The following is a 14,953-nucleotide window of genomic DNA, read 5'->3' on the forward strand; positions in this document are numbered from 1 at the left end:
GCGGCATGTGGGATCTTCCCGGACCGGGGCACAAACCCGTGTCCCCTGCATCGGCAGGTGGACTCTCAACCACTGTGCCACCAGGGAAGCCCTGTTGGTTAGATTTTTAAAGGGAAGAAGTCAACAAAACTAGTTTGTTCTTAGATAGAATGAGATTTTATTGATTTCAAGTCAGACCCAGTGGCGTCTGATCATTCATTGATTTTGCTTAAAGCTACAGTATATCCAGGCTGTAAGAAGTCAGGTTTCTAAGTAGAGATGGAGATCTCAAATGGATCTATCAGATACACTGTTACTTTGAAAGTCTATTAAAACAAATATTTAGAAATAATATTGGAATTTTCATAGTGCTTTGAAAGATTGATTTTGCTGCTCTCTGTATACAGTTACTGTTGTTGTTTACAAATGAATTATTTGTGTGTATTTGATTTTGTTTCTTTTTGCTGTTGGGTTAATATTGGCCCATAATATTTCTTTGCAGCAGAAAACTTTAACTTTCTCTTGACATTATTCCCACTTTCTCTTTCAGCACCGAGCTTGCTGGTTTTATTAAAAAAGTGAGAAACAAAAACAAGAACTCGCTCTCTGGATTGAGTATTGACGAAATTGTCCAAAGAGTGACAGAACACATTCTAGATGAAGAGAAAAAGAAAAAGGTCAGTTTTTCATTTAGATTCAATAAAATGTTCCACTTTATTCTTATTTATTTATAAAATAAGAGAATTGTGGGGGAAAATGCTTCCAACCCCAAAATGGAGAGCAATTCAGTAGATAGAAGAGGGTCAAGTTTTTGGGTCACTGAACTTGCTTCCCTGCCCCATGATCTTGCTGCAGCCAAATCCAGGAAAGGACAGGAGGCCGTCTGAGCCCAGCTCTGCTGCTTCTGTGACCAGGGCCACCCAGGGCCCGCCCTCCGTGCTTGTTGGATCATCACCCGAAAGCCAGGGGCAGAAGACAGACGACGTCCCTGTGAGTGTTGCATGTATGACCATAGAGTCAGTTCTCTTCTTCTGATGAAGAACAAGAAGGAAACAGAACTATCAATCCATGATTTAGCCCCATTTTTCTAGATTGAATTTATTTGATCTTGAAATTGGAAACCAAGTTTAGATGTACTTGAGTGTTTCATTAGGAGAGCCAGTGAATGGCGAGGTTGTCTCTCCACTTCCACGGGTAGCTCGGGGCCCCTGCATGTAGTGACAAGAAGAGCTGTGACCACATTGTGGGAACTGGGCCTGTGGATGGTCAGGTAAATTCACTTTTTGTATCAAGTGTGAATAGTTGGAAAACTTGATTTTTGGATAATTTTCTTCTACGTGTGACCATGGGCTTTGGAATAACACAGACTTGGTTCCATCACTTAATAACACTGTGAGCTCGAATCATATCTGCCTGTTCGGGTCGTCGTGGGGATGAAGTGCTGAAGCAGAATAGGCAGAGTCAAGTGCTGTGCTCAGGAAAGGCTGGTTGCTTCCCTCCTCTCTCCCCTCAAGGGGCGCGGGGGGCACACAGGAATGAGCCCATTAAATTAACTTGCCTTTAATTTGATATACTGATTTAGATTGTTGTCCTTTCAGACAATGAGAATGTTACAGTGACACAGAACTTTTTATGAAATACTGTTACATCTGTGATGTCAGTCGACAGGGCATTATAACTGTCTTTATGGCTGAGGAATCCGAGGCACAGGTGGCTCGCGCATCTTGCCAGCGTTCCTTCCTTCGATTTGACCACAGCGTCCTCAGCGCACTGACCAGCTCGTGCTGGGGACTGTGCGTTAGGGACCGGCTGAACGTGTGGCTGGAAGAGAGATGGCCGTCTGGCGGCTCCCAGCCGTGGGCTTCAGATTGAATTCTGGTGCGGAGCACATTTCCCTTTTTTATAGATTTATTTATTTATTTTTGGCTGCGTTGGGTCTTCGTTTCTGTGCGAGGGCTGTCTCCAGTTGCGGCCAGCGGGGGCCACTCTTCATCGCGGTTCGCGGGCCTCTCACTGTCGCGGCCTCTCTTGTTGCGGGGCACAGGCTCCAGACGCGCAGGCTCAGTAGTTGTGGCTCACGGGCCTAGTTGCTCCGCGGCATGTGGGATCTTCCCAGACCAGGGCTTGAACCCGCGTCCCCTGCATTGGCAGGCGGATTCTTAACCACTGCGCCACCAGGGAAGCCCCCACATTTCCCTTTTTTGTCCAGCTACAGTATCACTGTTCAGGTGAAATTGAAATTAGAAGAGTTGCAGGCCCCATAGCGCAGTCAGCAGTGCAAGACTGCACAAAGAGCGCAGGTTTGCTGACTTGAGCTAAGCAGTGAATCTTTTTTGTGAACTCGTTTTTATGCCTCCCATACATTTTCACTTTCTGCTACCCTTTGGAGACTTTCTGCATCACATACACTCAGGTCCCAGAGGGTCTCACCCCAAAGGGAAAGCTTATGATCATGCAGAGCATTCCTGCAAGGCCTGGCTGGAGTCCCCTCCCTCTCTCAGGGGTGTTCCTGCTGGTCATGTGCTCTGTGGTCGAACAACCAGGTCAACTTCTTGGCATTCTCACTGACGTGTGAGTGTGTGTGTGAACTCCTTTGTGTGCGTGTGTGTGTGCACGCGTGCATCTGTGTGCTTGTTGGCCATCCCAAGACAGACCATAATCACCTTTTGGGAAGAGATTGCTTTCTACTTCATGGTTGATGTTGATAGTAATAAAGGTGTAAAAGCTGACTTATAAGGATAATATGTATTGGAACCGGGACTTAATTTGCTAATCATAGGTAGTTTTTTAAAGATTAAAAGTAATTTGCTTTGTTTTTTTTTTTTAATTAATGTAAAATTTTACTTTTGGCTGTGTTGGGTCTTCGTTGCTGTGCGCGGGCTTTCTCTAAGTTGTGGCGAGCAGGGGCTACTCTTTCTTGTGGTGCGCGAGCTTCTCATTGCGGTGGTTTCTCTTGTTGCGGAGCATGGGCTCTAGACGTGTGGGCTTCAGTAGTTGTGGCACGTGGGCTCAGTAGTTGCGGCTCACGGGCCCTAGAGTGTGTGGGCTTCAGTAGTTGTTGCTCGCGGGCTCTAGAGCACAGGCTCAGTAGTTGTGATGCACAGGCTTCGTTGCTCCACGGCATGTGGGATCTTCCTGGACCAGGGCTCGAACCCATGCCTCCTGCATTGGCAGGCAGATACTTAACCACTGCGTCACCAGGGAAGTCCCTGCTTTGTATTTTTAAATTATAAAAGTTTTGTGGTTCATAATAGAAAATCCAAATCAAAAGAGCATATAAGGAACCCCAAAACCCACCCTCTAAGGGTAACCAGTACTATCGTATCAGTATATATTTTTCTAAACTCTTTTGTATCTGTGTGTATACTGAATTTAGTCAACTGTGCATATATTTGTGTGTGTGTGTGTGTGTGTGTGTGTTTTTCAATTAGAAATATATTGTGCCCACTTTTCCATACTAGGAAATAGTCAAGTTAACCATGGGTTTTTCTGAACTTTGCAGAGACCTTAACCTGCCCTTTCCCCAGGGCTGACACCTCCACCTTTCCTCCCAGACCCTTCCCTGGGGGCCCGCACAGAGGAGTGAGAGCACATCTGACCCATTGCTGCAGCGGCAACAGTGCCATGGGAAAGACAGAAAACCCCGTGCAGCAGTTCAGGGTGTCATAGCCTTCAGGCACTGCCCCCAGCTGTACTCCCTGACCTTAACCCACTGCCAGGGCTGCATTCATTCACTTTCTTGACAGTTTATGGAGTCCCAGTTTGGGGCCAGGTTCCTTGCCAGCTGCTAAGAACACAGATAAGCAAGGCCATTTCCTGCCTTCAGGGTGCTCAGAGTTAAGGTGGGGAGTGAGGGTCGAAGTTAATGATGCATGTGGGGCGAGTGCTGTGAGCCATAGGGAGAGCTTCACGCCTGGTGTTCTAGGCTGGCACTCTGCTTTCACACAGAGCACGCTGTCTGTGCTCACCAGACTGGGAGCGGCTAGGGCCGGAAGCCCTCCCACTCATCTCCGTGTCGCTGTGCCCCGCACAGTCCCTGACCATGGATGTTTGCTGAATGAGGCGTCAGTTCGTTTTGTTTTGATTTATACAAGTAATCCACATTCATGGAAACTTTAGAAAAATAGCAAAGAAAAAAGTTAAATCTCTCAACCAAAAGTAGCCAGTAACCACTGTTAACATTGTATATCTTTCCAGACTCTTTTCTAGGCATCTCTGTATATACACATTCTCTCTATTTTTAAAATATTGAATTATATAATACTGTTCTGTAGCCTACTTTTATTCAGAGAGTTTTTGTGACTAACGTGCCACGTCACGGATTATGGAATTCCGTCATGATTTTCATCAGCCCCATGATAATCCATAGTGTAGAGATGTCATAATTTATTACTGTCTCCAACTGTTAGATAATTAGATGGACAATTACTTTGTAATACTCAGCTAGTACCATACTTTATTTAGGTATGGGTTGGGGTAAGTAGGTATTTGTAGTATTTTAGCTGGGAATGAGTTAACCACATAAAACATTTTTTTCTCTGAGAAAATTAAAACTTTATTTTTTCCTAAGAAATGTTATTAGAAAATAAGTTGTTCCCTCAGTCTCCTTACTTAACTATAATTGAGAATAATTTTCCACCTTAGCTGTGAAAGTTCTGGAAGGCCACTTGTAAGAAGAGCTCCTGTAGTAAGGAGAAATTCAGTTATTCTTTACTATTGAGATGCATTTGTTTCCACAGGTGTCCGGTGCAAATTCCTGTGAAATATGCCTGGAAGTATTCAAATCCAAAAATGTACGTGTGCTGAAATGTGGGCACAAGTTTCACAAAGGGGTAAGGATTCTCCTTGGCCATCCTCATGTCATGCATTTCGACTATGGAGTATTTTGAAAATAAAAAGGGACTTTGTTTTCTAGGCTTCAGTACTTGCATTTTCAAAGCACTTTCTAAACCTCCTCCTGTCTGTGATGATTGTCTCCCTCCCAAAGATGCTGCAGGAAGGGGAGCAGATTCCTGGGCCCTGCAGCGGGCACGGTGCACACTGTTCTCTGTGTCATGAGTGCAAAGGAGCAGTTGGCCCTATCAGTTGCTGAAAGTCAGAGCAGTACTGGTTCCTTAGAAGCCAGTTTTTTATACGCACCCGTTTCTTATATGCGTGGTCAGACAGGTACACAGTGCAGCAGTTTGTCAATTTACTGCAGCAGGTGAAGTAAGTTTAACATTTTGGAGGAGAAAAACTAAACTAAACCGGGTCCACTGTGCCTGATCCTGGGAGATTCTGGCCTCTGCCCTTCCAGGATTTGTGGTGACTGTTTTGGTGATTTGGGTGCTGTGAGCATTTGTCCTGCACCCCTGCTGCTGGTTTAGAGCAGATCAGGTCTCTGCCCTGTCAGTGTAGGAATCCCTGAGAAAAGGGATACACACAGTACACCCACTAGAAAGAGTCCAGACAGCGTGCAGTCTCCCGCACGGCTTACCTTCTCCCTCCTTGCCGGGTAGGGGCATCCTGTCTGGGCTCTCGAACTTACACACACACTCGGCTCTATAGCGGCGGCAGGCCAGCCAGGAGCACGCTGCGTAGACAGGCTCCAGCGAGGCTGTGTGGCGTGCAGGCTGGTGGGATGGGCAAGGAACAAGACCAGGCAGACAGGGTGAGTCCAAGGGCCAGCCTCTAGAAGTCAGGGCGGCTGAAGCACGAGACTGGAGCAGGGTGTGGGGGGATGGGAGGGCAAGGCCATGCCCCAAGGTCAGGCCCTGAGTGTCCAAGGTCACATTCTGAGGTGGGTTTCTTTGTTCCTGGAGCTTGGTCCAGACTCCTACCCTGAGCAGGCTCTGGTGCCCCTGGGTATTGGGTGGCTCCAGGCCCTACCAAATGTCACAGTGAAGTTAGCCGTGTCTGCTGAGGCGAGTGGTACAGGAGGGCTGAGGTTCCATGTGCTCCTAAAGGCACTGGCTAATTGTCTTTTCTCATTTCAGTGCTTCAAGCAATGGCTTAAGGAGCAGAGCACTTGCCCAGCCTGCCTGGCTCGTGATCTCCTGTCAGAAGAGTAACCTGCCCTTCTGGAAGAGGCCCACCCACTGTTCTAGGTAGTTACAATTCACTAGAGTATATACTGTTTGTTGAGTTGGAAGAATAACAATATACTACCTTTGATATAAAAAGCAACATGTGAAGATTCTTTGCACTGTGCTTCACAGTGCTCATAAATGGAAATCTTTAATACAGCTGACAGTAAGTAAGTTCCCAACTCTGACTAGCCGCTTAATAATCGCCAAATGGTGTCTGATAAAGTTATGTGTGACCACATCCTTATATTGCTGGGGCTGCTTGCAGAGGTGCTCTCTGAGATGGAAGGAAAACATGGTGAGTGCCTCAAAGCAGGACTTAAATTATAAGTATCCTTGATCTTTTAAAGTGCCCCGCGTTAAAGTTTTTTGAGATTAGTATTCCTAAACAAATGCCTACGTTTTTCCTTAAAGATTCTGCATTTTAAAAAACGGGCTTAAGCAAACCACATTTGACTAGGTTGTAGTTGATGTTAAAATACTGGTTGATTCAGACCAAAAGATTCATTCAGATCTCCTCTTCATGTGATTTTGATTTTTCATTTCATTATTTTATTTCTCCCCAGTAGATTTATAAGTGCTTGTTTTTCATATTTTAAAGACATAATGATTTTTGAAAATCACACAATAAACTTATTAACATCAGCCAAGACTTTTTTTAACCCCTAAAACTGAGGCTCCGTATCCATTACCCCAGCCCCACATTGGGAACTTACTCTGAATACTTCTCTGTTCTCATCAGTGATGTCGTCCCTCTTTATGAGTTAGACAACAAGTGTTTGGGTGTCTCTGTCTAGCACACAGTGGGCACTTTCCTTATCCTACCACCAAAAAGAGACACTTGTGTAATTAGACAGTCCTGAGGAGTCCCTGTTACAATTGTTCGGTGTTTGACATTTGTGTAAAGTAATGCATGCTCTCTTGTACTGTGGCCTGAGAACAAAACTGTAACTGCATTAGAAACTTAAAAAATTAGTTCTCTGTAGTGACTTCATAGGCAGTAGTAGTAAATACAGAAACACGAATTCTGGACACATTCCATTTCTCTCAAACAGGAAGGGTCAAAAAATGTTTTTCCCGTGTGTTCTTTGTTACCCCCTAGAAGCTCACAGTCGCAAGTTCATGAGCTGATTTGGTCGCTTCCCTCTGCCTTGGTTCCTTCCCTGTGAGTTCTGATGTCTTAGTGACTTAGTGCATAGAAGCTTCCTCCATATTTCGAAGCAGGTCCCTAACACATTGTCTGCATGTTCAGAATAACTGAGGACTTGTAGATATGAAGATACACAGGGCCCAGTTTGTAGCAGCAGGTACAAAGGGAAAGAAGAGCAGCTGGAGAGAAAGAGAACGTGTTTTGTACATAACTTCAAACAAATACTTGTGAACATGCCTTACACGTGTCCTGTAAGTGTCGAAATAAAAAGCATTCTAAAATAACATCAGTTTACTGTCGTGTTATCTGTTCTTTGTCAAATAATTTAAAGTATTCTACTTGATAATTCAAGACATATACTACGCTGACATTTTAAAAGGTGACTTCATTTGGAAAGAAGAGCCATGGTACGTCTGAGGAGTCTAACCAAGAGGTCTTAGGACATTTTAGAGCCTGGATCAAAGACATCCTCTGTGCCTAAATAGAGGTTGCTAAACTCAAGTTCACAAGATGGGCTGTTGAAATTTGTGAATGGAAAGATTATACAGAGATGGTAGAGTTTACTGTTTAGGATAGAATAAGAGGTTTTTCATGTGAATACACGTGAAAATGTTAGAGTTAATCCAATTGCATGTCTCAGTATTGACTTTTTTGAGGTACTTGTGGATGGTTAGCAGACGTTTGGTCCACACCAAAATGTCCTTGATATTTGGTCCTGTCCAAAAGCATTTGGCAGGGACCAAATATGCTTATGGATGTTTTAGATTGGGCCAGATTTCAAGGACCTTTTGGTCCTTGTGGATTCATGAGAAGGGTTTCCCTTTTAGAGGACCTTCTGGTATGCTGAGCGCGAAGAGATGATTGAAAAAAGCCAATATTATCAGTCTGTGTCTTTAATCTGGTAGCATTTAATTGAAAATAGTGTATAACTTAAAACAATGACTGTTCCTAAGAGTTTGGATTATTTTCCCTGCTGAAAAGTTTAATCTATGCTATAAATAATGCATAATCCAATATAAAATTGAAATGGCACCCCAGCATTGCAAAACGTTACTACACTTTTAAGGTAATTTCAAAGACCGTAGAGTGGAAACAGGTGGGAAAAGTGATCACACCACAAAACTGAAGCAACGAAATTATTTTAGGTAGTTTTTCAATCAGATGTCACTCTCTGGAAAAATGGATTAAAGGAAACAGGTAAAAGAGATAATAGCAAGGTGGCAGTTTCTTTCATCAACATACGAGGTACTTGCTGATGAGGCTGATAAAAAGGGAAGACAGTGAAGTAGATGGGAAGGCTTGTCTGAATGAGGACCAAAACCATCTCCAGTATGACCCTTCGTGAAAGGAATAGGAAATACATTTCAGGTGTTTTAACTTTAATCGAACTTGATTAATAAACGTTAATCATCAAACTTTATTAAAAAATAATTGTAAGAAGACTGGATCATCGATTGTATCTAATCCCTTTTTCTCCTCTTCACCCTGATATGATCTACTGAGAGGACACGTCCACCTTCAAGTAGCCATATACCTTCAGTGCTTTGCTGAGAAGGGTGGGCAACCCTGGACAACAGTGAAAACAAATGTGTACTGAGTGTCTACTGTGCGCTAGGCCCTGGGCTCGACATCCTGATACGGCAGTGAAGGAGAGACGAGGACTGTGAAATTTGTCTTCCGGTTACAGACAGCAACCAAATTTAGAATGTAATTTCAGGTGCTGAGAAGGGCTTTAAAAAAGTATCAAGGAAGGTGTATAGATTACTAATAAAATTCCTGTAAAGTGCTTAGCATAGTGCCTCGCACATAAACCTGTGATAAAGGGGAGCCAGTGATTGTTACTAAGGTCAGGGCCTGGAAATTGCACAGGGAGAGAGCTTGGTGGTCCGGTGTAAGAAAAGCTTTGTTAGATTAGGAGATCTCCTCAGTGTAGCCTAGACTGTGGAACGTAGTCAGGTAGAGAACAGAGCGAGAAGAGATCAGAGCACCTCGAAGTCGTTTTGAAAAATAACAGCTTTGTTCCTGAAATCTCCCTGTTGACTTTGATGACATCGTGATTCTGTAGCAAAGGATAATTTCACCTGTGACTTTTCCAAATCACCTGGATGAGCAGTTTTGAGGTAGCTCTCTGTTCAGTTTGGTTTTAGGACCAGAGTTCTATGCCTGGCTCGGCTGGGGGTTTGTACTGGAGCATGGGAGAGGCCTGGGCAGGCTCATCCCAGTAGAGGAGGCATGTAATCCCAGCTCCCCGGTTTGCGGGGAGAACTGCTATTACCATCACCTCCAGTTTATATTGTCTCTTCCTATTTACCCTTTAAAGGTGAAAGAAAAAAAGATAAAATATTCAGCCAAAATCCAGAAATTAAACAGCATTAGTAAACAAGAAAATCCTAATGAGACAACCATCAATAATCAGAAAAACGTTTTCAGCTGTATTAAGAACACTAATTTTGGGCATACATATGGGAAAAAAATGAAGCTTGACCTCAAACCATATATAAACATCAATTCCAAATGGATGGATTCCAATGGATTCCAGTGGTCCTAAATATGAAAAGTAAAATAATAAGGCTTCTGCAGAAAACACAGTCTTCTTGGCCTTGGCAAAGATTTATTAGGGCATGAAAAGCACTAACCATGAAGATAAAAATCTGATAACTTGTATCATTACAATTAAGAACTCTATCAAGTCAAGCTGTGAAGTGGAGGAAATTTTTAATATTTCCAACAAAGGCTTCGGAATATATTTAAAAATGTTAAGAAGAAGAAAAGAAAATGATGTTAAGAAAAAGGTGATATATTTAGAAATGAGCTAGAGATTTGAATAGGCTCTTCACAAATATCCAGATGGTTAATAGGCATTTTGATAGCCAGATTTGTTCAGTATCCATCATCAGAAAAATGCAAATTAAAACCAGTGACCTAGATGCCCACCAGGATGACTAACATAAAAAAAAGACTGACAGCTAATACTGTAGTACCCTATGACAGAGTCCCACCCCAAGGCATGCACTCAGCAGAAAGGCATGCCGTAGTACAAGTATTTTAATACTCGCTTCATTCATAATAGCCTCAAACTAGAAGCCATCCAGATGTCCCTCAACATAGAATGGACAAGTCATGGCCTATTCACGTGATGGAATACTCGGCAATGAAATGAAGGAACTACTCCTGCACAAAACTGCACAGATGATTCTCACAAACAATACTGAGCCAGAGTGGTGAAACAAAACAGAATTCCCTTTACGCGAGTTTTGAGAACTGGAAACTGGTCGGAGAGGTCAGCATCCTTACCTGTGAGGTGATGCTGCTAACAGGGAAAGGGCATTGGAAATGGTCTGCAGTCTTCAGGTGAGCAGTGCTGACCGGAGTCGTTCAGAAAATTCATGGAGCTGTACATTAAAAATGCGTGCACTTTTCTGTGGTTTTCAGTAAAACTGAACAGCAAGTGTAAAAAACAAGACAACGCTGATACACCTGGGCCCCAGAGGCATAGTGAGTGTGTGGTCCCTGGCGAAGCTCATGGGAAGCTGGTCCCGCGCCTGTGTGCACGGCCCTCACGGCTGTTAGATTACATTCCCACCAGAGGCCCGGAGTGACCTGAACGCCCCACCGTGGAACAGGTGCCCCCTCCTTGGGTTGCCGGCTCCTGCAGCCTCCCAGCAGGGACCTCAGCCCGCCAGCGGGCCTTCGGGAAGTTGCTCCGTAGGGTGGTGAGGAAGTGAGCCTGATGCCAGATTCGTTATTGCTGCTGAGTTGAGAGGAAAAAAGCCAGACCACACCTTGCTGGGCAGGTGGTGCCAGTCATCTTGCAGTTGCCTGGTGCTAGCGTGGAGGACCGTCCCCTTTGCAAGATCCGGTGCTGGCATCCTTGGCGTGGGTGAGGTCTGGGGTGCTGGAGTCTGCTCTAACTGGCCCCGGTAACAAGAGCCAGTTGTTAGGTTTTCAGGACTTTTGTGATCTGGCTGTTAAACTACTCTTAAGAGTTGAATTACATAAATTTACAATTAATTATATAGAGGGCTTCCCCGGTGGCGCAGTGGTTGAGAGTCCGCCTGCCGATGCAGGGGACGCGGCTTCGTGCCCCGGTCCGGAAAGATCCCACGTGCCCGTGGCCGCTGAGCCTGCGCATCCAGAGCCTGTGCTGCACAATGGGAGAGGCTGCAACAGTGAGAGGCCCGCGTACCGCCAAAAAAAAAAAAAAAATTATGTAGTAAACAAAAGCAATTCCTAATTACTACAGTTTATTCTTCATGCTTTTGCTGGTTACTGACGTATATAGTGTCTGTAAGGTGGAAATACTACGTAATGGGATTCTGTGCATCTTTTCCCAACTCTGTTCAATGGTGTCACATAGATACCTTAGAAATTACATAGGTGTCACATAGACAGCTTGAAATTGGCTATGGTTGTGAGTATTTACACCACAGAAATTGGCAAATGCTACATATAAGGCCCCCGCCCACCTCAAAGAATTTGTGAAAGCAGGAGTCTTGTCTGTACGAGAAAAAGCCTGTCTGATGGCACTGAAGTTGCCCTTTGTGTCTTTCTCATTTCACACTTGACCTGGTGATTAGGGGACTTTAACACGTAAGCCTTCTGAGGTGATTCAGGCTAAATGAGTCCCTCCCCACGGCTCCATTTGGTGGGGGTCTTCACGCTCACTGCCATGGCTGCTTCCTGCTTCCCCCCGCCGTGGCCCCATCGTGGATCTGTCATCCTGGGAAGAAGACGCTGCTCACCGCAGTGCCCGGGACGTGCTGGACCAGAGTCAGAGGCCCAAAGTCCGTCGCCGAGTCAGCCTCTCCCACAGCAGCTTTGCTCCCCCATCTCACCTGGCCCTTCTGCAGGTCCTCCTCTGCTGAAAACCACGGAAGGCCCCCTTCTTGCCTCTGGCGACGCCCTGCCTTGAGAGCTTGCAGGTAAATCCAGAGCAGGTGTGCTTCAGGAGGGTCAAACAAGAAACAACCACGAGGACAACTCCAAGCCAGAGGCAGCTGACTCATCTGCCCTCCCTTGAAATTGGGCCAGCCCTCGGCATGCCACAAGAGCCTTCACAACAGAGCAGTTAGTATTTAGTACCCGGGCCTCTGTGGCAGGACACTTCAAAGAGAAAGCCTTGCTCTTTCTAACATGTATTTTTGTGTCAAACAGAGGTGTCGTTGTTTTCAGCAAATACCTTGGGATTCGAGTGAATAAATACCATTCTGTTTTTGTAACTTTTCTCTCTCCACTTTTCAGAAGTTATGTATAAAGGCATTTTGCCTAATTCCTTGAGCGCTCTGTTTCAGCTATTATTTATTTGGTGTGATAGAAAGGTCTTACTTTAGATCTCCCTGCTGCCAGCTCCGAGCTTCGTGTCCTGAAGTACCACCCGGTCCTAGCGGGGTGAGCCAACCGCCTCCCAAAAAAGAAAGCAATTGAGCAGATCGACATTACGCTTCCTGACGCGCTCTGCTGTCCCAGCGCCAGCAGGGCTCAGGCTTTTACTGGGGCCTCATTGGAGGCCACGTTGCTTTTGCTTCCAGTTTCAAAACAACCACAGCCTCTAAATTGGCCAGACCTTTGACAGCTGAGGCCTAGCACTTGCTACACCCCTTCCCTGTGAGGGACGTGGCCATCAAACATGTTTCCTGGGCCCGTATGAGACGACTGAGCCTGCGTCTCCTTGTCCCCACTGTGGACCTCTCCTAGGGGACAGGGGCCTTGTCACCCCTTCCCTTCTCCCGGGGAGCCTCCGTTCATCCCTGCTGTGCTCTCTGGGGGTGAGTCACGTGGCCCTGACATTTCAATGGGCTGTCCATTCATTCATGCATCAAATCTCTATCTAGCTCATGCAGGCACCGTTCTAGGTGCTGGAGATGCGACAGGGAGCAGAAGCGATGAGAGGCCCAGCCTCAGGCCCTTGACGTTCCAGTAGGGGAGGCCGGCGTCAACTGTGATGGTAGGTAGGTATTTGGTATGTCTCTGGTAATCTGGAGAAAAATGCAGCCAGAAAGCAGTGTGTATGGGAGGGGAAGGGTCACGCTTCTAAACAATGGCCGGGGATAACATCAGCCCTGAAGGTGTTGGCGAGGAGCTCGGAGGACAGGGAAGGGAGGGTGTCCAGGCAGACAGAAGGCAGGAACAGCCTGCAGGGAGGGACCTGCTGGTGTGTAAGGAGAGCAGTAGGCCAGTGTTTCCCCTTGCTCTGGTGGACTGTGCAGAGGTAGGAGGTTCCCGGGGCAGGGACAGGGCACCCGGGGCAGGGGTTGGGTCTTGGGCCTTAGACCAGCCGACGTGGAGGCATTTCAGCATCTGGCGGGCAGTGCGGCCTGCAGGTGACCCCTTCTTTAGTTCTGCATGTGGACGTAGAGTCACAGAGGACTGGCTCCAGGCCAGGCAGGGGGCATTTCTGATAACCTTTTCAACTGCATTCCGTCAGCCTCCTAACTGAACCTTTGCTTCCAACCTGGGCGCCCCAGCCACTTTCCCATCCCTCTCCAGTCCCTGGAAATTCTGGCCCCAATCAGGCCCCTAGGAGCTGCCTTCAGCGGATCTGCCTTACAGGGCTCTGGGGACACCGGTGGGTCCACGTATCCAGGCCTGAGCCCCTTCGTTCACTGCCACCCTCCACCGCCCGTTCATCAGCCTCTTCCCCGCTTCACCTCCCACACCGGGACCTAACGTAGCCCCTGGCCTGCAGCAGCCGGCCCCCTTCCAGTGCTCCCACCGCGGGCTGGCACCGGAACCTCCCCTCTCTTCCTGCCACACTGCCTGCATCCCTTCAGTGGTGTGGCTGGCAAATTATTTCACCTCTTGGAGCTTCAGTTTCCACATGCATATAATGAGGATTAACGAGTGTACTCGTACAGAGCTAGCTGCTCAATAAACACTTAGAAAAACACCCCAGTTCAGGGTCAGAGCCACGACTGCAAACTGGCCTTGGCGGCCTCCGAATCTGGTACCTCCAGCCCCCATCCAACCTTCCTCACGTCCCCGAGACACAGCCTCTTACCCTCACTGTCTCCCAACATGCTTTTCATGAATGACTGTTTTCTCAAGTGTAGTAGAATGTTCTGGCTACTGCACGGAGTGATTACACACATCGCAGCACTTAATTTCTCCCAAGTACCCTGAAGAGCAGAGCTAACTCTTACCCCTGTCTTACAGGTGAGGAAACAAAGCCAAAACTTCCCCAAGGTCACGTAGCTGGAAAGTGTCAAGTCAGGATTTGCCCCTGCTGGGCTGACTTGCATCTCTAGCTATTTATCTGCTGGCCACTTCTTCCCCTGCAGCCAAAAGAGCTCAGGTTCCCAGGCCGCAGCAGAACTTCTCCAACCACATATTCTGAAAGCCCTCAATATTTTACCACTAAGAATGTAGGTTTTCCATAGATGCCCTTGATCAGATTGAGCAAGTTCTTTTATATTCCTAATTGGCTGAGAGTTTTTTTTAAGTCAGAAACTAATGTTGGATTTGTCAGATGCCTCTTCTGTGTACATGTGGATGGTCATACAGTTTTCCTTTTTCAGTCTGTTAATATGGTAAATTATACTGATTGACTTTAAAATGTTAAGGCAATCGTACTTTCCTGGGATAAATCCCATTTAACCATCCTTTTTCGTATTGTTGAATTTGATTTTCTAATTTGTTTTAGAACTTTTGCATCTATATGCATGAAGAATATTAGTCTATATTATCCTTTCTTGTAATATCTTTCCTTTGGTTTTGATAACAGGGTTATTTTTGGCCTCATACGGTGAGTTTAGAAGTATTC

General features: G+C 46.0%; 1 protein-coding gene across 14 annotated transcripts in view; it reads left to right on the forward strand.

The window, feature by feature from the left end:
• The window catches only part of TTC3 (tetratricopeptide repeat domain 3), a 146,188-nt gene extending 133,048 nt beyond the window's left edge, over positions 1-13,140 (forward strand). For 6 of the 14 annotated variants that reach the window (XM_079922746.1, XM_079922743.1, XM_079922745.1 and 3 more), the window contains 4 exons: positions 530-656; positions 835-969; positions 4,719-4,811; positions 5,955-7,847. In XM_079922746.1, the coding sequence (XP_079778872.1) occupies positions 530-656; positions 835-969; positions 4,719-4,811; positions 5,955-6,029 (430 nt within the window). In that variant the 3' untranslated portion in view covers positions 6,030-7,847. Of the gene's footprint in view, positions 1-529; positions 657-834; positions 970-4,718; positions 4,812-5,954; positions 7,848-13,025 lie in introns of those variants that run through there. The other 8 variants (XM_079922753.1, XM_079922748.1, XM_079922742.1 and 5 more) reach the window with 3 other exon arrangements.
• Positions 13,141-14,953: the final 1,813 nt, after the last annotated feature.

The sequence above is a fragment of the Stenella coeruleoalba genome (genome assembly GCF_951394435.1).
Source record: "Stenella coeruleoalba genome assembly, chromosome: 5".
Taxonomy (NCBI): Eukaryota; Metazoa; Chordata; class Mammalia; order Artiodactyla; family Delphinidae; genus Stenella; species Stenella coeruleoalba.